Source organism: Mesocricetus auratus, unplaced genomic scaffold (assembly GCF_017639785.1).
Source record: "Mesocricetus auratus isolate SY011 unplaced genomic scaffold, BCM_Maur_2.0 Super-Scaffold_100024, whole genome shotgun sequence".
Classification (NCBI taxonomy): Eukaryota; Metazoa; Chordata; class Mammalia; order Rodentia; family Cricetidae; genus Mesocricetus; species Mesocricetus auratus.
Window position 1 is genome coordinate 17,962,013 of NW_024429205.1, and position 26,129 is coordinate 17,988,141.

The following is a 26,129-nucleotide window of genomic DNA, read 5'->3' on the forward strand; positions in this document are numbered from 1 at the left end:
AAGCGGCAGGCGGGGAGGGGGGGCGCACCCGACCTTGTGCGTCAGAGCTGAGATTATCCTGCTTCAACCTTTGACAATACTACACCTAGCTCCTTCAGAGTTCATTATCTTTCATTTGCTTGATACAGTCAAATATACATACCACAAAAGAAAAAGGTTACAAACACTACAATAGTTGCTATTGTAGGTAGAACCTTTTCTTCTTTATATTTGTAATTATAATCTATATAAATAATGTTGGCTGAAAATTTAGTTCCATAAAAGAGTGCCTGCCAATGTGCACAAGGCCCTAAGTGACCCTCATCTCCACAAAACTAAAACATAAGTCATAAAGAAAGCAAATGCTAAATTTAATCATAAGTACCAAAATTTCTGCCTCTAAATCAAAGCAACCTCTTATGAACAAATCTTAGGGAATATTCGCATGTGCAAGCAGGTACACACCTCCTTTACTTTTCCTTATCAACCTATGTAAAGTAACCTCATCATTGTTGATGATGGCCTCATAGTACAGCATAAACCATTCACACTTTTAAACAGCCTTCCATTGAAGGATTTTCATTTTGTTTTGTGGATTATTTGGTCTGTCAGTATACACAAAGCCATGATGCATACTCTTATTTATAATGAATATTTATAGCTAACAGATCTTTAGGAGAAAAGCATTCCTAAGTATATACAATTCCGACTCAAAGTATATATGTACTTTAAATTTTATTAAGAATAAATACCTAACAATACTCTGAAATTAACTATTATATATATATATATAAATTTCCATTTAACTAAATACAAGTATCCAACAACTCCAGTGTTTCTATAATTAAGTTGTTTTTACTAACTTTTGACAAAACTTGTGACTTCCATTTACATGTAAAGGTAAAAATCATTTTTAATTGTTTTCTTTTCTTCTTATAAATACAAAGTATATTTTCTTTGTTGTTTTTGGTAGAGGTGGGAGGACAGTAAGATAGGCACTCACAATATAGTTTGGGCTCATCTTGAATCAGTCCTGATATCCCTGCCTCAACATTCAGAACCCTAAAAAATATAGGTGTGTACCACTAGACCTGCTATGTTTTACAAATTTTCATTAGACTTTTATTCTTTCTTTTTCATGATTTAAATAATATTTATATTTAAGAAATTTGTACTTGATATCTGTATAACAAATCTATTTTTCACTAAGCTATGTCTATTAATTTTATTTAGAGAATATATTTGCTTTGTAAAGTTTAAATTTTTCTTTAGTCAAGTTTCCATATCTGGTTGCAGTTTTTGTACATAGTTTAGAAACTAATTTCTTAGGCAAATGGTGATAAGTATATGGATCTGGTAATTTCTCCTAGTGCTTTTGCAGTTTCAAGGTTAATCTAGAATTTGTTTGCATTACACATAGAAACAAGTAGGAGATGGAAGTACTTTGTTTTTCTATTGTCCCTGTTAAGGACAACCAGTTTTCCAAAACCATTTACTAAATAACCTATTTCTTCCATATTACTGATATGAACTTTATTTGTAGTGGCCATCGTCATTATATACTATTTCTACAGAGGTCAGGGTATGGAGATTTTTGGTCCTATTACTTTGTCTATTCCTATAGAGGAACAAATTTCTTGTTATTGTCATCCTATAAAAATCTAGCAAGCCGGGCGGTGGTGGCGCACGCCTTTAATCCCAGCACTCGGGAGGCAGAGGCAGGCGGATCTCTGTGAGTTCGAGGCCGGGCTGGACCGACAGCCTCCAAAACAATACAGAGAAACCCTGTCTCAAAAAAACCAAAAAAAAAAAAAACCTAGCAAAGCTCCTTTATTGCACTTTTTTCTCTAGAATTCACCTTGTGACTCACATGAGCATTATCTAGAAGAAACAGAACTCTTATTAGGTTTCTCCTTCTAGATTACAGTGGGATTATAAATGGGACTACATTTAAAATTTATGAATAATTCATTTGAAAAGAATTAACAGCATTAACAAAAATGATAACCATAATTATGTATTGAGAGCACAATCTACCAGGCCTATGTAATACAGCCTCATGATAAGTATCATATCTTCATTTCATATGTAAGGAAATTCAGGTTCAATTGGATTAAGCAACTTATTCTACGTCACAACAATGAAGCTGTATAGCTGAAGTCCTCTTCCATTTAAACCAACTTGGGCCTACTCCTGAATTGAAGTGTAATAAAATAATTTAAAACAAGGTGGGTTTTTGTTTGTTTGTTTGTTTGTTTGTTTTGATATTCAACTGTCCCTTTCAACTGAACTTTATTTTTCTTCTCTTAAGCTTTGCATATTCATTCAGTTAATTCTTAGGTAAACTTAGTTGCTACTTTAAATTATCATCTCTATCCATTCTATTTCTAACTTACTGTGATTAATATAAATTAAAGCTACCAATTTTAGACCATAAAATTATAAATGCCTAACTTATAAAATCCTCTCATTGTCCTGAACAATTTTTAGTTGGTACCATACATTTTCCAAAAGCAGTGATATCATAATCAATATTTATAACCTTAACATGTCCTTCCCAATATTAATTCCCTCAATGTCTAAATCAATCTTGTGTTCCTTAGTAATAGCTTATCTTTTTTTTTAAACTAACAAGCTCAATTGGTGAGTGTTTCAGCACTCTGTATTTATTCGAACGGCTTATGGCTACTGTTTTTTACAGTCTCTCAGCTTTCCTATGCTTGAAACAGTAAGGTAAATCACCTAGACACTGTCTAGGCTAAGTGCTTTCATAACACTTTTTCAATTTCCTCTTCCATATTCAGTACTGTTTAGAGTCTCTCTTTTCTGCAGTTACATTTGGTAATCTTTACTTTCCTAGTACATCATTTGGATTTTCTTTAAGTGACAGGGAGTAATTCTCTAACTTATATAAACCTGAAATTTTTTTCTCCTATCCAGAAGGAAAAGTATGAGTAAACATAAAAGCAAATGTTATTGGAAAAAACTCACAGCTAGGATGTGTCAACTGGGAGCAAAATACTGGTATATAGTTTTTATGTTAGGACCACAGGTTTTAGAAAGAAACCTTCAAACAAAGCTTTGTAAGAGGTACTATTCATAACCAAAGAACTGTAAATAAAAGACAAATTGAGACCACTATGCACTGTTTAACAAACAAGTTAAGTGTTCCCATCTGTAAATGTCCAACCTGTGTGACTTTCAATTAAAAACTACAGCTCAGCTATCAACTATTTACAAAAGCCACCTCCCAGTTTCACAAGTCATATAAAACTAGGCAAAACATCCAAGTACAAAGTAATGAAAGCACCACCTGTGAGCATGCTATCAGACACCAGCTACTGCAGAGGCTGATATCAGGTATTCCAAACCAGTCTGAGCAACTGAGCAAACCACTGTTCAAAAATGAAGGAAAGGCTAGGGAGTTGGCTCTGTAGTCAAGTGCTTGCTAAATAAGCCAGAACCCATGCAAATGTTGTGTGGGCGTGGTGGCTTGAAGTTAATACCAGCTTCAGAGGGCAGAGACCAGGGATCCCCAAAGTAAATTGGCTAGCAAGATTATGTACACTGGCAATCTCTAAGTCTGGTTAAGAGATCCTAGCTCATTGAGTAATGGGGAAAAGCACAACCCAGGACACATCCCAACATCAGTCTCAGGACTCCACACCCTGTGCACTTGTATCCACAACTGTGGCCACACACATGCAAACACAAATATAAACAGGACATGAAAGCAGAAAAAGACAAAAAGAGAAGGGGGAACCTAATGATCTCTCACTATGTGAACACTGTGCAAAGATACAGAAATGGTACAAAATGGTCCCCCTTAGCCCCCAAAAAAATATTTCCCTTCCCCATCCCTAATTCCAGATGATAATATTTGTAATGCATTTTTGGCTGTACATAAAAACCTCAGTAAATGGAAATAGCCCCATATATAACCTTGATTCATACGCCATAAGAAGTTCAGTAGAGTTGAAAATCAAGTAAGAAAAAGACTACACTACAAATACAAATGTCCAATTTAATTACTATCACTATTCTATCATATATCAAAGCCTGACATTTTAACTAAACATTATTCCCCTTCCTATGATGAGGCTAAGTGAAGACAGTCTACAACATTTCTTCTGAATACACAACTTTGAAAAGGGGATCCAAAAAGGACAGAAATGCTTTTCTTTCTACAAGACATTACATTTTCAGTAGTGAGGTATCATAGGGAAAAAAAAAACAATGAACTCATTTTTAAAGTATTATACACTGTACTAACACAGGAATATTAATAAGTAGCTAGTAAAAGTTAATATTCACCATCCTCTGAGAAACCCTTAGCTTACACACCATGTGCACACCAGCAAGACAAACATACCTGTGCACAGGATTCCTCGGGTGTTTTGGCACTGACCGAGTAAAGTGCTGGAAGGTCGAGCCGATGCACAGAGAACCTTTCTAGTGTGTGCAGAAGGGCTGGAGCGAGGTGAGAAGTCTGACCTGAGCCTCGTTCTCCAGACAGCAACAAGCGAGGCCTGTAAGAGGTTGGCTGATGGTATGGTGACCTGTAGACACAAAAGTGATTTAAAAACTATATATTCTGAATACTAATATACACAGATCAGCAGGGAAAATAATTCTATAAAAGTGTCAAACTTCAGATTAAAAAAACTACTCATTTTAGTGTAGTCATTTTTTCATTATTCACAACTCTAAAATATTGACTATCTCTGAATATAGTGATAACCAAGATGTATAAGTATAAAAGAAGGAAAGAAAGAAAAATTCAGCAATTTTTTCATCATATCACATTATATATATTAACTTGGAATGTGCAAAACTATATCATTTAGGTATCAATTGAATGGGAAGGATACCAACAAAGAAATACATCAGGGACAAGAAGAAATCTAGAAAGAAAAAAATATTGATCTGAAGATTATTACAGGTATAAGACTTAGAAAAGAATTGATTAAAGCTGGGCATGGTGACTCACTCTCATAATCCTGGCACTTAAAGAGTCTCAAGTCTGAAGCCAGGCTGATCTAAATAGTGAGTTCTGGTTGCCTAGGCTACTACCCCGCCAACCACCAAATCAATATGGTGAAAATGCTAAATTTTAAGTTATGTGAATTTTCTAAATACTATATCCTAGGCCTCCTCACAAAGTCAATTTGAAACTTAACTAGTATTATTATAATGACAAAAGGTAGAGCAATTAGCAGGTAATTATATCATGAATATAAGAGATTTTAAGCTACACATGGTGGCATTTAGTCCCTGGATTAAGTTTGAGGCCAGCCTGGCCTACAAAAAGTTCCACGACAGCCAGGACTGTTACACAAAGAGAAACCTGTCTCAAAAATAAATAATAAAGCAGATCTACACTCTAAGACTGTAAACTCCAAGGCAATGAACAAAACATAAATAAAAATAAAACACAAAGAAAAAGGAAAAAAACTGCTACCTCTAATGAAAGTGATAAAAACACTAAATACAAGAGTATTACTAGTGGCAGAAAAAGAAAAATCAGTAGATTTACTAACTGTGCCCTATAACCAATGTAAAAAGCAAACAATACAAAGAGATTCTACTCACAACTGCAAAAACAACATAAAAAGTAACACACTAGCAAATAATCTTAGTAAGAAGCATGATATTCAGTCATAAAAGAACTTTATAAATGTACAGAAATGCCAATTTTTAACTAAATATTTATATATTTGATAAATTCTAATTTTAAAAAAACCTACAGAACTTTGGGAGGGGGAAATAAAAACTTATTCTAAACATTACCTAAACTAATGAGAACATCAAGAAATTTGAGGAAAATATGCTAATTTAGATCACTCAAACATTTTGATAACAACCATTTCATATAGATTCTCTTTCTCAGTTGTACAGTTCTGAGAGTTTCACTATTGCAGCCCATGAGAGTTTCCAACTCACAATCCTGTTGCTTCATTCAGTTTTCAAGTCCTGGGATTATAGATGTGAGTCATCACATATGGATTCAATTGTCATAAAAATTCTAGGAAATATACAGTTTCATTTTATTAAGTAAATGAAGAAATGAGATATTATGTGTAAGATTGTACAGAACAGGAGCAGAGTTCAAAATGACATTCAGGGGCTCAAGATATAGCTCAATGCAGTGTTTAACTAACATGCAAAAGGCCCAGGATTTGAACACTAGAGACACAAATACAAAAAAAAAAAAAAAAAAAAAAAAAAACTACCACTCAGGTCGACATGGCTGCAAAACTCAAATTCATACTACATTAAGATATGACATACAAAAATGAAAGAATGTTATAAAATAACAACTAACAAAAAGTAGGATATACAAAAGAAAGAAACAACAGGACTGGGAGATTAATCAGTATATTGCTTGGCATGCAAGGATGAGGAACCGAGTTCAAGTCTTAGAACCCATTTTTTAAAAAATGTGTAGTGATGTGGGTTTGGGATCCCAGCAACAGGTGGTGGGATCAGAAAAATCCCTGTGGCTCAATGGCCAGTGTGCAAGCTACAAACCAATAAGAAACCTTGTTTCAAAAAAACAGAGTAAATGGCTTTGAAGAGTGACACTGAAGATGTCCTCTGACCTCCATGCACTTGTACCCACAAGAACATACACACAAAACCACAGAGGTTGAAACAAAACAAGCATCCCAGGAAACAAATCACATGAATTGAAGAATCTAATATAAGTTCATGGGGCTGGCAAGATGGCTCAGTTACTAAGAGCATATATCGCTCATACAGAAGAAGGGTTCAATTCATGCTAGCTCACAACCACCTTTAACCCCAGATCCAGGCAATCTGAAGGCCTATTCCAACTTCCACAGGCACAAGGCACACACATGGCACATCACTGCATTAAAAAAAAAGTATATCCTAAAAGCAAAGACTGTGTGTGTGTGTGTGTGTGTGTGTGTGTGTGTGTGTGTGTGTGTGTGTGTGTGTGTGTGCGCGCGCACGCATGCGCGCACCCATGCGCACACATATTCATTTTTGGATGTAAGTGATGTATGGATGTGTAAGCATATAGGGCCAGAGGAAGATGTCAGGTTCCTACCTTACCTTCTTTTATCACTTTCTACCAAAAAAACTGAAAACTCACCATTTCAGGCAGGTTGGAGAGCCAGCAAGCTCTCAGAATCTGCCTCTTTCCTTTTAATGCCAGGCTTACAGGTATACACAGCCATAGCTGGCTTTTTTTTAAAAATATGGGTGTTAAGGATTTAAGTTCAAATCCTCTGTGCATCTGTCTATGTATCTGCCTACCTTTCTTTCACAATATTAAATGAGTGAATGAATACATGAAAGAATATGTTAGTGACTTAATTTTTTCCTTCTACCTGACCAATAGTGATTTAAAGAGACACAGAACTGGAGATGTGACTGCAGAAGCATCAGCTCTGGGTCCGTCTCCCAACACCAACAGAGAGATAAGAATTGCTCAAGATTAACAAAAGTATAAAAAGATAGCGCTCTAAACATTGGTAGTGGAAAAGTAAACTGCCACAATCTTGTTTTCGTTCTAGAAAACAATTTAGCAACTTACATGAAAGTTTTAAGCAAAAATACCCTTTGACACAGATCTGCTTTTAAAACTGACTTCAGTTCTAAATTGGATAATGGTGTACAAACCTAGAAAGACATTTAGGTTAGTACTGTTTGTTAACTGAAAAGTTGTTTTATAAAGTCTATAAATTGTAGAACATCTAAACATTTACATATTATGTAACATTTGTTTTTGTTTGAAACAGTGTTTCTCTATGTAGTCCTGGCTGTCCTAGAGTTCACTATGCAGAACATGTTGGCATTGAACTCAAAGATCCTTCTGCCTCTGTCTCCCAAGTGCTGAGATTAAAGGCGTGTACCATGCACCATGCATGAGGCCCATCTTTAAAAAAAATGACATGTTATGTAGCTTTTGTATGTGTACCACGTGTGAATGAGAATGTATGTATTTGTGCATGAACATATGTGTGTCCATCCATCTTGCTTTATGAGAGAAACTCACAATGAGTACTGAGGCTCATTGTTAAGCTTGGGTAAACATGTAGATAGCCCCATGGATTTTTCTACCTCTATTTCCCCATGGCTGAGATCACAAGTGCATGCTGCGACACCCAACATTTTCACCGTGTGCTTGAGCAAAACTCAGATCCCCATGCTTGCATGGCAAGAGTTTTACCAACTGAGTAATCAACATTAAATAATCCTCACATGGAATTACATCCCCAGAATAATGAATTTCATGAGTAAGTTACAGAGCTGGGGAGATGGTTCAGAACAAACACTTGCTGCTTTACCAGAGGACCTGAGTTCAGCTACCAGCACCCAAGTCAGGAGTCTCACAAATGCATGGAACTACAGCTCCAGGAGATCTGATGTTTTTCTGGCTTCTGCAGATATCCAAACATATGTCACACACACACACACACACACACACACACACACACACACACACACACACACCAAATTACATTAACTTGTGAGAAGCAATTCATGAGTCTAAGCATATTCATAAAGAGAACATGAAAATATAGTCAACATGTATTACCTTCAGCTGCTAAAGATTTAGTTTTTACTTGAATTTTCTACAGAATATATCATCTTTCTAATCAGAAAAAACATAGCTATTTTCATTTGTAAAACCTCAGAAAATTATGTTTCTAATCCGCAATGACAATATAAAGGAAGAAAGAAACTTATTTTCATCTATACATCCCTCTCTTCCAGGGTGCTAACCTACTGACATCCACTTTTTCTTAAACTTAAAAACAGATTTCAGGAATATTTTAGGAGACAATTCCCAGAAACTGCTAACAAAGTCCCATCCAGCTTGGCTGCAGAGCCACATGCACCAAGCTTTCTTCTTACCGTTGCTTTGTGCATTGACCCACATCTAACACATGCTAGTCAAACCAACACCAAAACTAAAACCAAAGCCAAACAAACAATTCTATGTATATTCCTTGCTAAAGGTCTTTATTTTCATCTGCATGCTTCTTGAAAAATATCATATGGCAAAGTCACCCAACTAAAATATAACTACTAACCAATTAAGCTAAAAAAAATCTATTTTAAGCCAGCACTTGGGACAAGAAGACAACTGCAAGTTTGTGGTCAATCTGGGGCTACATTAGTGAATTCAAGACCATTCAAGGCTATACAGCAAAATCTTAAAAATAAACAAAATAACAAATAAATAAAAGAATCAATGAGGGTGACAGGAAACTAACAGCAGAGTCTGAGCCTACAATCCACGAGAAAAGGACTTCTGAACTTTCAAGTTTACATGTGCTTAAGCCTCCTACTTTACAAAATGACACCACAAATACATGGCTTATGTATATAGCACATGTCTAGTTCGTAGCAAGTTTTCAGATGTCACCAGCCCTTCATTCTCATGTGAACATCAATTGTGACTACACATCCTGTAAAGCTTTCTGGAACTTCCCAGCAAAATTTAACCTTCATGGAACATGTAACAACTTTTGCCAATGCCAGTTTCAAAAATTTCTTCAGACTAAAAAGTAAGTTGTATCTAGTCCCTTCTCATGCTTTTAGCATCAAGGAAAAGTTCTGGCACACTATGAACAAACAGAAGACATTTGTTCATAGTATGCCAGTATGAGTAACCAAAGAGATAAACTACTGAACAGCACTGAAGCACTTGGGCTAGAGATGGGAAGATCAAAAGATAAAGATTAACTTCGGCTACATGGTGAGTTTAAGGCCTCCTGCCTTAGAAGAATGGGGGGAAAGGCTTGCTCTAAAAAACAACAATTTAATTGAGAAACTAGGATAGCTTGTGTAAAGGAAGCGGAAATGAAACGCATTATTTTAGAAAAGTGGAACTACACCAATGAGTCAGACCAGTGGCACACATTAAACCAGCAGCAGAATGTTCCTGACCCCCCCCCAAAAAAATTAAACACAGCTGTAGAAACAAATTTTCTAACAACAAAATCTATTTCTGTGTTCCTTTATTGGCATGTTCTATCTTGCAATGCTGAAATAAAAGACATCTGATAATTTATCACTTGCTAATACATAATTCAAACAACTAAAATTGTTTTAAAAACCTAAGCAAGACATATACACACAGACAGGATAGGCAGGTAAAGGGCAGAAAAAAGTATTCAATTTGCCTGTAATTATCAACAAAACAGAATCACAAAATGCCAGAAAAGAAAAGTCTAAGAAACTTCCCTGCAAGCAGAAAAGGACATGAAAACAAGAAAAAAAAAAAAAGAAAGAAAGAAACTTTCTAATGAGAAGCAATCACTGTGAAGAATCAAATAAACAGAAAAAAGTAGATGTAGTCTGGGATTGGTGGTGCACACCTTTTATCCCAGCACTCGGGAGGCAGAGGCAGGCGGATCTCTGTGAGTTCGAGGCCAGGCTGGTCTACAGAGTGAGTTCCAGGACAACCTCCAAAACAATACAGAGAAACCCTGTCTTGGGAAAAAAATGTAGATGTAAGTATTTAAGCTCATTTTAAAATATGATACACAAGAAAGGTTCAACAGTGCATATAAATACAATCAAATCAATTCTCATCACAATCTACAAAGGAGAAAGGCTCAAACTTGTTCAAAATACTTTAAAGTGTTCACGTTCTCCCCTGAAAAAATAAAATAAAATAAAAAAAGAACACATAATCCAGCCAAACATGGCAACACACATATATGATCCCAGCACTTGGAAGGTTGAAACAGGAGGATTACCACAAGTTTGAGGCAAGCCAGAACTAACTACAAAGTGAGTTATAGGTCAGTCTGAGGTACAAAGAGAGACTGTCTCTTAGAAGGAAAAAAGGGAGGGAGGGAGGGAGGGAGGGAGGAAGGGAGGGAGGGAGGAACATAATGCAGCCCCCTGAACACAGGGAATTAAACTTGCCTAAATGGAACTTTAGTGTCCTTTAACTATGGCATTAATTATGTAAATGGAAGTAGTGATACTTTAGTATTCGAAAATTACGTGGTCTTAATTTAAAATTACAATTGCATGAAAAATGTTTACTCATTGTAGTGTACAACAAAAGCTGCTATACACCAACAGTAAAAAGACAAAAGGAGGTAGAAAAGCAATAAACCTCAAATTTAGAAAGTATGAACTAATGCTCTGTTAAGAAGACACAGTAAAAACATTCTAGAAATGTGTACAAACAAAGAAAAATGCCTCAAGAATATAACCACCAATAAACTGCACTGTGTTCTAAATGTAAAGTATAAAATCCATTTTAAACTGAAAGAATTTAATATAAATTACTCACATTGTAAAGTGAAGATAAGGTTTAGTTATAGCAGCAACTGGTGATGGTTTCTTTGGTGATCCTGAGTGACAACTTGTCTCAAAAATTGATAATGTATTCTCATCTTCACTATCATCTAAAATTAGAGTTTCTATATCTGTCAAAAGAAAAGCATAAGAATTATGAGTCTTATAAACTTGTATAATAAAAATGCTAAGCAAAATGGGGTTAAAAGTCAAGTGGTATCAGTTAATATATTATCTAGCAAAAATACCGATTAATCAGGCAAATTGATGAAATGGTAGCATTTTAAAAATTTATAAATGTAAGTAACACTTTTCTATCACCTCGATAGATTATTCATATTTACTAAAAACTGTAATTTGGGAAACTTTGCTGACTTAATGGTCTGGGAAAGAAATGGTGCCCTCATAAAACCCCTCCTGTGAGTTCAATCTCAACAAAACCATCATATCCTGTTCAGTTAATAAGGCAAGGAGCAAAGGCTACTTCTTACAAAAGCAACAGTAAGTAAACTGAGCTGCACTTTTTTTTTCACGAGATAGGGTTTCTCTGTATTGTTTTGGAGGCTGTCGGTCTAGCCCGGCCTTGAACTCACAGAGATCTGCCTGCCTCTGCCTCCCGAGTGCTGGGATTAAAGGTGTGCGCCACCACAGCCCGCCTGACCAGTACTTTTTAAAATGGCATCATGTTTCAAGCAAAAACCTGCCTAATTAATATGACATCTGGGTGGAGAGAATACTTTTATCCCAGCACTAGGTATGCAGACGCAGATGAATATCTGGGAGTTTGAAGCCAGGTTAGTCTATTTAGCAAGTTCCAGGCCAGCAAAGGCTACTTACTGAAACCCTTCCTAAAAAATAAATAATACAGAAAGAAAAAAGAAAAATTGGGAAAGCTGGAGAGATGCCTCAGCAGTTAAGAATATTTGCTGTTCTTCTGGAGGACCAGGGTTCAGTTCCTAGCACCCATTTGTCAAGTAACCAATAACCACTTGTATTCTAGCACCAGAGAATCCAATGCTTTCTTCCGGCCTCCACATACCATAAACTCACACAGACACATAAAAATACACCTTTTTTTCAAGATTTATTATATGTACAGTATTCCTCCTGCATGCATGCCTGAATGCCAAAAGAGGTACCCAGATCTCCATTACAGATGGTTGTGAGCCACCATGTAGTTGCTGGCAATTGGACTCCGGACCTCTGGAAGACCAGCTAGTATTCTTAACTGCTGAGCCATATCTCCAGCACTGTTGTAAGATATATGATTGCACTGTATAAAGGCATGTCACTGTGACTAATTTTACAAAAAGCTAAATGGTCAACAGCTAGGCAGGAGGAATAGCCGGGACTTCTGGATAGAGGATACAGAATGGTGGAGCTGCCAGCCAGACACAGAGGGAACAAGACATCCAGAAGCAGAGGTAAAAACCATGAGTCATATAGCAACATGTAAATAAATATAAATGGGTTAATTTATGTTATAAGAGCTGTAGGGACAAGCCTAAGCTATAGGCTAAGCTTTAATAACTAATAGTAAGTCTGTGTGCCATGATTTGTGGTCTAGCAGTTCAAGAAAGCCTGTGACACAGCCCCTATAAAAATAAATCTTTAGAAAAAAAGCATACTAATCCTGCAGCAGTCCCAAGCTTGGTCCCCAGCACCTACAACAAGCAGCTCACAACTGGCTGTAACTTGACCTTGTGGTGATATCTTGCCTGTACAAATAAAGCCTGTCTGGGGGTCAGAGAATGGAGCTTGCCACTAGCTAATCATAGAGGTCTGGAGGTCTGTACAGACAGACAGGAAATGAGGTAGCTGAGCAAGGACACAATATAAGCAGGGAGAAACAGGAATTTGCTCTCTTGTCTGCTGAGAAGCTAAGGCTTTAAGGTGTGGTGGTGGCTTGTTCTTTCTCTCTGATCTCTCAGCATTTTCCTCTATATCTGACTCTGGGTTTTTATTACTTAGACCAATTAAGAACTCCATTTACATGAGCTCCATGGAAATCCAACACCTCTGGCCTCTGCAGGAACCTGCCTTCAAGTGCACATATCCACATACAACCAACCATAAAGAGTTAGAAAGTCAGTGTCCACTCAGAGTTAAAAGTGCACCCATTCAAGGAGCATTAATCCCTCCAAGGGCCTGAAGGTAACCACTCAACGAGCTAACTATACCTAAAATTTCCACTGAGAATACAACACACATGTGTCTATCAAAAGTGCCAATTCAGTCAATGAATGCAGTGCTCTATGCATAGAAGATAAAGAATTGAAATTGGCAGAAATCAGCTGTGGTCATACAGAAGCACATTTGTGTTCTCAGCTACTCAGAACACTGGAACTGGAAGGATGCATGAGCCCAGGAGCTCAAAGCCTGTCTGGGTAACATAGCAAGACCCTATGTCAAGGAAGAGGAAGGGAGGCATGGAGGGAGGGAGGAGAGGGAGAGGACGGAGGGGGAAATAATTCAAATGCTTTCAAAACAAAATAATGCCTTATAAAAATAAGATACAGGACTGGGGAGATGGCTCAGTGGTTAAAGTGCCTGCCATGGGTTCAACCTCCAGAACCCACATCCATAGCGTGTGGGCATGGAAGGAATCACTCCTATAATCCATAGCATGTGGGCATGGAAGGAATCACTCCTATAATCCATAGCATGTGGGCATGGAAGGAATCACTCCTATAATCCATAGCATGTGGGCATGGAAGGAATCACTCCTATAATCCCAGTCTTGGAAAGCAGAAACAACATCCAGAGAGCCAGCTGGATAGCAAAACTAGACCGCTAATTTGACTGGGATTCTGCATCAATGAACTAAGTAGAAGTAAATTAAGCATGATTCCTGACAGCAACTGCATGCCTCCACAAGAACACACACCAACATGCATGTGCACCCACATACAGAACATACACATGCTAACACACACATGAAAATGGAAAAAGAAAAATGGTTTAAAAGTTAAACATTTAGGAAAACTAACAGTTTCAAATTAATGTAGGAAATAATTTAAAATCTTCTGAGTGATAATATTACAAACAAGGAAAAGATTCAGGTGTAAGGAAAAATATTAAAGAATAAAACAAACCAGAAAATACATATAAAGTAGAAGACAAGTATTTATTTTAATAAAATTTAGTTGTTGTCTTCCACTAATGTATACCATTTGCTTTTAATAGTTAGAAGTAAAGCATATTTTATATGTATGAAAATAAAAGTATATGAAAAAGGTAAAATGCCATAAAATGGAAATTCTCAAACTGAGAAAAATAGACTAGCAAAATCTCTAGGAATAAATGAAAAATTTCTTTTACATGTGAAAAGTTTTAGGTAAAGACACATCAGATAAACACACACACAAACTACAGTAGAGAGCCTGAGTCACAGGTATGCTCCAGGACAGCCGTTCACATCCTACCTAACAAAAAATTTAAGGAACAAAGTGTTCTATGTAGTATTTTATACAATGTTTTCCCTTAAAAAAATGCTGCAGTCTTGGGCTGGAGAGCTGGCTCAGGTTAAAAGCACTAAGAGCACTCACAGGTTAAGACCTCTTCCAGGGGTCCTGAGTTCAATTTCCAGCAACCACATGGTGGCTCACAACCATTATAGTGAGATCTGATGCCCTCTTTGGCATCAAGTCAGAAATGCAGATAGAGCACTCATACACACAAAATAAATAAATAAATCTTTTAAAAAGTTGGCAGTCTCTGAAAAATATAACAACAAATTGAAAATATTCATGACATACTAAGTACATTCACTTGATATTCATTAAATAATGTTGATATTTGATATTATAATTCTGGGAACAATTTTCTATTTGGCATAAACTATACCCCAAATAAAGAGGAAATTAAAACAATCAAAATATATTATTTCATACCAGGCACACACCTTTAATCTCAGGAGTTGGGAGACAGAGAGGTAGGCAGATCTCTGTGAGTTTGAGGCCAGCCTGATTTACAAAGTAAGTCCCAAGCCAGTTAGGGCTACATAGTGAGACCCTGTCTTAAACAAACAAACAAACAACAAATAAAACTCTCACTACTTCCTCTTCAAACTTAACAGGTCTTACTTGATTTCAACATTAATCTAAATTTCTCACTTTCTCTTTTCCTTTTAGACAAGGTTTCATGTTCTGGCCTTGCCCTCCAAATGACCTCAAACTTCTGATCTTGCTTCCTCCACCTGCCCAGTGCTAAGACTGAGAGCTGAATCAGGACTTCATGCACTCTAGACAAGCATGCTTCTCAACAACATATCGACAGCATAAATTTCTTTTTTCTTTCCAGGAAAATGGATGTTTTTTTTTAAAAAAATGGCACTCTGATTTTATCTCAGGTCCAAAGTCTTGAAGCTTAACTAAATTTAAAATCATAATCAAACAAATTTACTCCCTTATCAGCAGCTTACACTTTAAACAGCACAACACTCTAATGAATGCTGTGTCAATAACATCAAAACCCTTAATGAACTGAATCTAAGAAGCGTTATAACAATGCAGGCCCAAAGCATGAGCCATGCAGGCAGGCTCCCTGAGTTGGAGTTGGCTCAAATCTTACTAAGGGACCAAACATAACCCAAACTACTTTTCAAAGTGCCTAATCTCCTCATCTGTATATGGATGGGATAACTAACTCACAGGATTGTGGTATGGATTAATGAATGATAATTTGTACAAGCACTTTATAATAAATGTAAGCAATTATTATTATAGCCAACTTTCTAATTATATTAACACTCCTATATTAATATGGTCACACATAAGAGTAAAGAAACATTCACCAGGCAACCACCAAATATGTGCAATATCCAAGTTCTGAAATAACTAATCTTATGAAGTAACTTCTTTTTTATTATTTTCACAACATAAAAAAGGTAGTTTATAGTACCTTCTTTCTTGTCGCTCTGGCTAATTTCTGCATGAGGAAATACTTTTTGCAGAACTGCTAATATGTTGTTGAAGCTTCTTTCTAGCAACGGTCTTATAATGGGAGACAGCGCCTGTCCTGAAGACATCACAGCACGTTGGGAAGCAGGCACAATGTTCTGCATCGCATGGTAAAAGTCTTGGGCATTAAGCACTATGGAGGAAACATCCAGCTGCAATTTATGACTGCTAGCATAGATCTGAGGGTAACGCCTCCGGAGGGCAATCAGGGCAGCTTCAGTACACAGGGCCTTGATGTCAGCTCCACAGTAGCCTAATGCACAAAATAAGAAAAGTAACAAAGTTACATTAATTATTCTAAGTACCATTGTGGCTTGTTAATACACATATCTCTATCTAAAATAATAACACAAATAAGCAAAATTAAAATTAACACTTTAAAATCACCTGACAAAAATGTTCACTTGCTAGTAAGTACTTAAGGCTGAAAGTGTTTTTAAGTATTTTAAATTAACAAAAACATAAACTAATGATATTAATTTAAATGATATTAACAAGAAAATCCTGACTGTGTGTCAGAAAGCACTGACTATCAGGCACAGCTTTCTTCTTCAGGGCAAGTTCCCAAACAACTACAGTTTCATTTCTATCTTTCATCACTATTCTTAACCAGCACTTTAAGCTAACACTCTACTGCTGACACATATCTTTAGTCTTCTTTGATTTTACTGAGACAAAAACTCACTAACTTTCCCAGGTTGACCTTAAACTTGTGGTCCTCCTGCCCTGGACTTGCAAGTACCTGTGATTACACGCATGTGTCACCACTCCCGGCTTATTTTTTCTAATATTACTAACTCCTAAGCACATGAAAGAGTGGTACAAAGATGTGTGTTAGCAGAATCTTAAAAAATTCGTAATTTACTATCAAATCTGAGTATAGTGCAACAGTAGTTAACATGAACTACCCAAAACACTGTAATTCACCCAAAACTCCAAAGGCAGTAAAGGAATTGAGGGGGGAGGAACTTTCATTATATAACCATTTAACACTAACAAATATATACTTTAAAAAAGCATGATCTATTAATAAAAGCTCCCGTCAACAAAGAGGAAAAAAAGAAGAGAAAGGAAAATAGTGGGGAGCCCTTCCTATCAGCTGATAGGCTTTTCCTACTAGCAATTAAATTTCACTAGGTCACATTTACTTGTAAGGCCAGCAGGGGGAGCCATTTGAACAAGTTGTAGAACACTGCACCTAAATGCTATCAAGTTTATCTTTCTCTTGACATTTCACATTGACCTTATGAAGCTTATAAATACCAAAATGATATTGACAATTACAAAAAAAGGAGGCTCACAAGTTAGAGTGGAAAATTTAATCTGTGAGAATTTGCTTCCAAGATTAAACAGGTAAAGCATAAATATTATAACAATATTATACTTTATTAATAAATCTTTTTTAAAGTATATTCTTTTTGACATACAGTTGTTACAGTATTTCAACAAAATGAAAACAGAACACTTGCATAAAGTTAGAAAGGAAAATAAACACAAATACATCAATATTGTAAAAATAAACTACCATCATCAAATAAGAACAATCTCATTTCTGTTTTTTATAAACATCTGCAAAATAATGAGCATGCAGTGTCCTCTACAACAGAAACTCAAGTCAACAGGGATCTCAGAGGCCAGCGATTCAAAACAGCAACTACAAGATTATTTAGTCATAAATTCTCCAAGAATCCCATAATAACATGCTAATTATATACAATAGCAATATACTATTCATTCTTTCCTAATCTAGTCCACATAATTGAGTTTATTAGCAGTAACAGGCCCCATTTTCTAAAGTAAATTATCAGTGGATTATCATAATTAATAAACCAGAACAGATGGAAAATATTTAGTTTTGCTTATGAGAAAGTGTGTGCATCTGTGGTTCTCAACTTAAAAAGTAATCAGAATGAACAATAAAACTGAAACATAAATACAAACTCCCAGGCCCCACAACAGTGAATTACAATCTCTGAGAGCTTAAAATTTTAAGTTTGTATTTTGAAAAATGTTTAGAAAAGTAATCTGACACACAAAAAGGTTGAGAACCACTCACTTATATATGCTTCACTAAATTCAAATACTGCATTAAATGCATCAGAAGAATCATGGCTAAAATTGCTATATTTTGGATAAACAGAGGCCTCTTAGATGGGGTTTGTCCTTTTGTAATTCAAAGCACACATTTGTTTTCTCAAGAGTATTCTGGTTTAGAAAAAGAAGACAATGGAAGTATACTACAGCCATTTAAGAGCTCAAAGTGGCTGGCGGTGGTGGCACATGCCTTTAACCCTAGCACTCGGGAGGCAGAGGCCAGCCTCGTCTACAGAGCTAGTGCCAGGATAGGCTCCAAAGCTACACAGAGAGACCCTGTCTGGAAAAAAAAAAGTTCAAAGTTGAAATGTAAAAAAACAAGTAACTCTTCTCATAACCCAGACTTCACCATTGCTAAGCAATGCTCTACTGAACACCAACAGGCAGAGCAAAGAAAAACAATTCTTTGTATTACTATTAAGTTACAATTTTCCTGGATGGTGAAACAAGGGTCAAAAAAACCTTTTTTTTTTTTTTGGAGGGGGTAGGGTACAATTTCAAGACATGATTTCTCTGTGCAACAGCCCTGGCTGTCCTGTAACTCACTCTGTAGACCAGACTGTCCTTGAACTCACAAAGATGTGCCTGCCTCTGCCTTCCAAATGCTGAGATCAAACTGTGTGGTTCAAACAAAATGAAGGCTAACAATACAGATACATGATTTGTTTTAAGCCTCTCATTGAAAATAAATAGAAAAAATAGTTAATCTTTTTACTAATTGTAAATTTCTATTACTTGTGCGAACATTCTTGACAGCATTTTTTAAGTTTCTTTACTACTTAAAGAACATTCCTTGATATACATGCAAAAACCTCCAAGTTATTTCAAGTAAAAGTTACCAAATCCATAGCCTATAAAATGCCAACTATCCTTGCAGATATTTATCAAGACTGCAAAACCTTTTGTTAGTCATAAATTTCACTGAACTGAAACCATACATGTTGAAACACATGAAGTAATATTTAAAACTCATTATTGTTCTACTTACTTGAAGACCTGCATTTGACTATTTTTAATATGAACTGGTTTCTTAAATAAAATAAAAGCCATAACTGAACACACAACCATTTAACTACAAGGGATTTTTATGTCACGCTCCAGGAAGCTAATGGCATAAACACATTTACATACTATACTGCCACCCCATGGGAAAGGGAAAGGCAAGAGAAGTTTTCAGTCCAGTAAGAAATTACATAAATACTTTTTAAAGACAAAATAAATACAAGCTAAAATAAATCACTTGGAAAAGGGAGGATACTGATTGACCTTGGGAAACTAGGACTAATATTTAGGACCAGTGATTAAACTGCAGTGTGTAACATCTCAGATGGAAGGAAGGGTAGGTAATAAATAGCAAGTGTTTTTAAATAGCTATCTCTTAGGGAATATCTAACTTCCTGAAGACTTCTGCATCCTTCAGTTAAGGATTATTCTGTGACAGGTTCACAGAAAAATCTACAAAGGTTTCCCAGTCTGATCTGAACTCTTAATACCAAAATATGATAAATAAATGGGGATAAATCTCTCAAAAAGGGAAAGACTGGTTTTGTTTTGATTTTTAACCAAGTACCACCCTCTCCCATAAAGCAGCACAAGGCTTTGCAAAGATCAAGCCAAATTTACATGAAATGGGTTTGGCGCATGCTCTCTTATACCAGGCAAAGCTTATAAACTGGAGTAGTGCTGGAGAGATTTACGTTTTCTCCTCACCAGAAGATGTCGAGGTCTTTGTGGTTCAAAAGCTGAGGGATGCTGCTTCGGAGATGGAAGTCCCTGTGGATGAAGAGGATAATTCGGATGTAGCTAACTGAATGGACTAATGTTCTATTTATTTAAGTTTTAAATTATTTATTTGAAAGTGGATCACAATGATTCTTTTTTTTAACTAGTCGTTCTTTTTGGTTTTGGTAACTTTAAAGTTCTCCCAAGTAGATGTCATTAGTGGGTTTATTTGAGGGATTTCTTCTTAATGCTCAAAATAGTTTTTTTCTTGTTTATTTGTTTTTTATATTTTGCAAAGTCTGAAAACAAAACATGAACCAGGTTTGGTGCATGCTCTCTTGCCAGGAAAGAGGAAGGGATATTTCCTTGGTGTCTATTCGGCTACTTACTACTGATCTCTTATTTCAGGCCTAATTAGAAAGAAAGCTGCGAGTTCCATCTCCTGTGGTTATCAATGCTCTCATCCTTTTAGGACAGCAATGCTTATTTAGTCTGCGGGTGAGGTTTTCTACTGTGATGAATTTAAACTAAATTGAAAAGTTAAGTATTTTCTTTGACAACTCCTCCCAGTCAACTTCTTTCTAGATCATAGGAATAAAACTGAGCCCATTCGTCCTGTCCATAAAGTAAGGGAGACTGCAGTCCTGTCATCTATATGGACCTTTTTCTCTTATATTTATTGTTGCTAGTAAAATTTCTGAGAAAGGGATCATTTCTAAAAAGACCCTGTAGCACTATGAAGGACATTCAGCCATGTAACTACTAAGCTTTGTTCATCAAACAGCTGATATGATGAAAATTCAACTAAGACGTGTTCAAACTTTAGGTGAAACATTTCTGTAACTTTTAAATATGAATGCAGAGCCATCTGTAACACGATTAAAGACGAACTGTACTCATTCACATTTGAAGATGAGGGGAACAGGTGCTGAGCAGAGCACGCAATGACAGCAGACAATTCAACTAGGTGCACTCACCAACACATTTTTCTGCCAGTTCTCCTAAAAAAGCATCCGACAGTTTGGGGTTCCAGTCCCTGGTGTGGATCTGTAAGATGTGCTTTCTGGCCTAAGAAGAAGAGTAAAGTGGCATAAGACAGCACCGATTTCTCATGTGTTATCTGCAACAAATTCTGACTGTAACCCCACACCAAGTTGTTGTTTTAAAAGAGACTTAAACACCTTGTCATCCAAACCAACTCATGAGTTATAAAACCTAAGATTTTTGTCTCTGTTCCACAAGTTAAGAGAGTTAATGTTCTAAGAAGTAAAGAAACTTCAGTGGTGGCATAAAATAAGTAAATCACTAATGTGTGACTAGAATTTCAAACTAAATCTTTACTTTTTTACCATACTTTTTTAAATTTTATTCATTACTATTAGCAGGCAGATAGGGGTATGCATATACATGTCAAATCACAGTTCTCTCCTTTGAACTAAGGATATTCCCCTGTACTGGTAGGCCAAAACGCAGTGCTTAGCCTGTTGTTAGATGTCACAAACTGATACTTCTCTATATCAAAGCAAAAGTGCCCACTTTGGCCATATCACCTACAATTAAGTCCACCTCCAGGCACTGACACATTCCTGGCAGCTGCACCTGGGCAACTGAAAGTGAGACTATATTCACCGCAACCCCATCCCAAGCCTCAGGGAACATCATAGAAGAGGAAGAAGGGTTGGAGAGATGGCTCAGGGGTTAAGAGCACTTCCTTTTCTTCTAGAGGATCTGGATTCAATTCCCAGCACCCACATGGTGGCTCACAACAATCAGTAATTTTAGTTCCAAGAGATCTGACATCTATACTCACACAGACATTCACACACATAAACAGATAAATAAAATAGTAAGAAAAACAGGAATAAGAGGCAGAAGAATAAGAGTGAGAAGGATAAGTGCTGTGAAATGCTATTTGCTGACATAATAAAGCTATTACATTCATTAATTCACAGCAGCTATCATTACCTGCACACGATCTGCCGCATGGATAGAAGAGTGTTGCATAAACCCACCCCTAGATGAGGAGCAAGTGGCAGCTGATGAGGGCGGGACAATAATTTTTCCTTGGGGGTATGGTCACTGGTAGGTTGCCCATATTTCATTGAATGACCTCAAACCCATTTATTTTATGTATATGAACAGCACTATGTCGACTCAGTGAGATACTTTCTTAAAGGGGACAATGGAACTAAGAGAACATGAAGTTGGGAAGATGGGTTGCCAGGGAGGGTGACTCTGGGGAAATTTGAAGACAGAAAATGAATGGATATGATCAAACATATTGAATAAGAGTATGAAATTATCAAAGAATAAATTAAAAATATTTTTAAAGAAAAGTTACAGGGACTACATATGTTGTCCTAATAAGGGTAAACCATGTACCTTTTTAAAACCTTTAAATTAGTTTGTGGCCAGGCACTGATGGTGCTCACCTTTAATCCCAGCACAGGGAGGCAGAGACTGTCAGATCGCTGCAAGTTCGAGGCCAGCAAGGTCTACATAGAGACTTCTATGACAGTCAGGGTTGCACAGGGAAACCCTGTCTCAAAAAAAAAAAAGTTTGTAGATCCAAATCTAATGACAGGTAGCTATGCAGACAGATGTCAAACTGAGATATCAAACTGTTTTTACAAAAGGTATCCTTTGCTTTTCTATAGTCCTAATTACCAAGGCTTCTATGTCTAAGTATGCAAATCAGGCAATCCACATACAATACACATTCATACACAGTATCTCCTCTTCAATAGGACTTCTCACAGAAATTTAAGAAACAAATCAAATCATGACTAACAATAAAAATTTTAAATACAATTAGGGAGAAAAGAACTTTATAACATATTAAACAATTACTATAATAAATGATAATATATTATTCGGTCTTAAGGGAACATTCTTTAAAGAATGCATCTTTTTTGGGGGGGGGTGAAGGCAGAGTTTCTCTGTATAGCTCTCTAGGAGCCTGTCCTAGAACTAGCTCTATATACATCAGGCTGGCCTCAAACTCACAGAGATCCCCCTGCTTCTGCCTCCCTTATGCTGGATTAAAGGCATGTGGCACTGCCACTCAGAAATACAACATTTTTAAATGCTGCAAATATAACGAACAACATTTACTGCTTTTAATTAGCTAGAATTCATATGTTAACTATAAAATTTGGGCACAGGATATATATGTACATATTTTTAGGGAAGGGAGGCAGGAAAGATGCTCAGCAGTTAAGAATACTCTTTGCTCCTGCAGAGGACCCAGGTTCGGTTCCCAGCACCTACACAGTGACTTATAACCATCTGTAACTCCAGTTCCAAGGGATCCAGTACCTCTTCAGGCCTCCACGGGCACCAGGCATACACACGGTACGTTTACAAACATGAGGCAAAATACTCATACTAATAAAATAAAAATAATTAAATGTTTTAAATGTTTTTGGGACCAATGTTATAGAGACACATAATAAGTATACATGATAATTGTTTCACTGGAAGGAGGGGCAACAAATAAGCATCTACAGAAACCCAATCAGGAACTTTCCTTTCTCTAAAGTTCTTGACATTCTGGTAAGTACTAAAAGAGCAAAAATGAACTGTTCAAAACTTTCACGTAGTTTGCTGTTGTTGTTCCAGTTGTTAAAATACTACATGGCCCAGGCTAGCCTCAAACTTAGAATTCTCATACCTCAGTCCCCTAAGGTGCTACAATTATAGCCAAGCATTAATAAGGAATGTGACACAGGATTTTTTAAAGTATTAACGAAGATATCCCATAAGCAAAAAAATAGCAATGAAAATATATCCTTCAACGTATATGCTTTGTAACTGAGTTACAAGCTTACTATACATGTATTTGTATGTATATATTTTATATGTCTGTGTGAATACCAATAAAAACACAACAACAACAAAACAGTCTTACCCTTTGATCAGGCAGGTTGAAAAGGAATTCTCTGTCAAAACGACCAGGTCTCCTGAGTGCAGGATCTATAGAGTCAAGTCTGTTTGTAGCACCAATAACAACAATTTCACCTCTGTTATCTAATCCATCCATAAGAGCAAGGAGGGTTGACACTATAGAGCTGTTGAAAAAAATCCATGTAAAACTTAATGAAAGAAAAGAAGTAAACATTGATGCTAATAATAATTAAGGATTAAATATTAATACAGTAATTGTGCCACAAACACATACTAATATTACACAGAGAAATCAATATTGAAAATACAAGACAGAAAATGCAATAGACATCTAACCACAGCAACCAAAATGGTGAGGATGAAAAAACAGAGAAAGAAAAGATAATATTGAAATTAAAATCTGAGCAGGGTGTACAACTCCATGACAAGGTTCAGGAGTTGGAGACCAGACTGGCCAACATATCAAGACTATCTCAGAACAAAAAGGAAGGAATTAAGATTAAAAAAAATTAAAATGCAAGTCAAAGAACACTTATTTAACATACACAAAGATCTGGATTCAATGTCCAGAATTACAAAATATAATGGCAATACGGATCAGTGAGTAAAGCCACTTGCCAGTAGGTCTTATGATCTGAGTTTAATCCCCAGGACTCACATGATAAGAGAATTGTGATGATATGATTATTTATGATTGTATGAAGGATCAAAATGCAAAGCCAGACATACTAGCTAGCTATAGAAGTTGAGCAGTGGTAGCATACACCTTTAATCCCAGGATTCAAGAGACAGAGGCAGATGAATCTCTGTGAGTCCAAGGCCACCAAGGGTGACACAAGATTGAAATCAGTCTAAAAGAAAAACAGCTCACACAAAAGAGATCTCAGTACTTGGGATCCCACACCTTTAAGCCAGTTCTAGAGAGGTATATAAGATAGGAACAGATATTCAGACTGGGGCATTTTTGTCTGCAGCCTCACTAAGGGCAGGGTTGCTTCAGCCTGGGTAGAGGTAAGACCTACTGGCTTGGCTGCTTTGCTTCTCTGATCATCAGCTTGGAGCTTGAACCTCAGTATCTTTCTCTGGGTCTTTTTATTTTTCCTGTTACAGAGAACTGACTAATGAAAAGTTACACACGTTCCCTAGCAGGTCATGGCATACACACATATGCACCCACAAAATATACGAATGTAATAGGACATCTGAAGTTAAGTAAAATTTTCCTGCATCAAAGGATGCAATCAAAAATGTGAAATGAAGCTGGGTGATGGTGGCGCATGCCTTTAATCCCAGCACAAGGGAGGCAGAACCAGGCAGATCTTTATGAGTTTGAGACCAACCTAGTCTACAAGAGCTAGTTCCAGGACAGCCTCAAAAGCTACACAGAGAAACCCTGTCTCGAAAAACAAACAAATGAGAGGGCTGGAGTGATAGCTCAGTAGTTCTCAGCACCCACATGGCAGTTAACAACTTCTGTAATTCCAGTTCCAGGAGATCTGACACCCTTACAGAGACATATATACAGGCAAAATACCAATGCACATAAAATAAGAATAAAGAAATCATTTTAAAATGCTTTAAAAAAAGAACATGAAATGACAACACAAGAGAATAAAAAGCTATTTGAAAATTATATATTTAAAGAAAGTATAAAGTCAAAAAAACATAACTATAATAAATGATCAATGCAAATAGTGAAATCTAAATATAGGCAAAGGATTTAAAAGGCAATTCTCCAAAGATGGCATCCAAAGGGCATATCATTAAACTAAGCATATGCAAATCAAACCAAATTAGGTACCACTTTAAACCCACTATAACTATAATTACATAAAAAGGTGTTGGTGAAGTCTTGGGGAAATCATAACGTTCACACACTGTTGGATACTGATATAAAATGGTGTACTTTTGGAAACAAATATAGCAGATTTTCTACTATTTAGGAGTTACTATATGACCCAGAAACATCCACAAAGAAAAATTTGTGGGTGGATATACAGATCAATATTATTCAAAACATCGTGAGAGTCAGAGCATGTGAATACCACAAACAAGTGGATAAGTAAAGTATGATACATCCAGACTGAACTGTGTCAACAAATGCAACAGATCAGGCTGCTACCAGGAGGCCGCACTCAGGAGGCTAAGGCAAGGGGGTCACCGGTTTGAGGA

General features: G+C 36.4%; 1 protein-coding gene across 2 annotated transcripts in view; it reads right to left on the bottom strand.

Annotated features, from left to right (window-relative positions):
• Positions 1-26,129, bottom strand: part of Atad2b (ATPase family AAA domain containing 2B) — a 131,609-nt gene that overhangs the window by 52,211 nt on the left and 53,269 nt on the right. For both annotated transcript variants that reach the window (XM_040730745.1, XM_040730744.1), the window contains exons 14-18: positions 23,962-24,121; positions 21,029-21,119; positions 16,177-16,488; positions 11,270-11,405; positions 4,352-4,538 (exon numbers count right to left, since the gene is read on the bottom strand). In XM_040730745.1, coding sequence (XP_040586679.1) covers positions 4,352-4,538; positions 11,270-11,405; positions 16,177-16,488; positions 21,029-21,119; positions 23,962-24,121 — 886 coding nt within the window. The remainder of the gene's footprint in view (positions 1-4,351; positions 4,539-11,269; positions 11,406-16,176; positions 16,489-21,028; positions 21,120-23,961; positions 24,122-26,129) is intronic.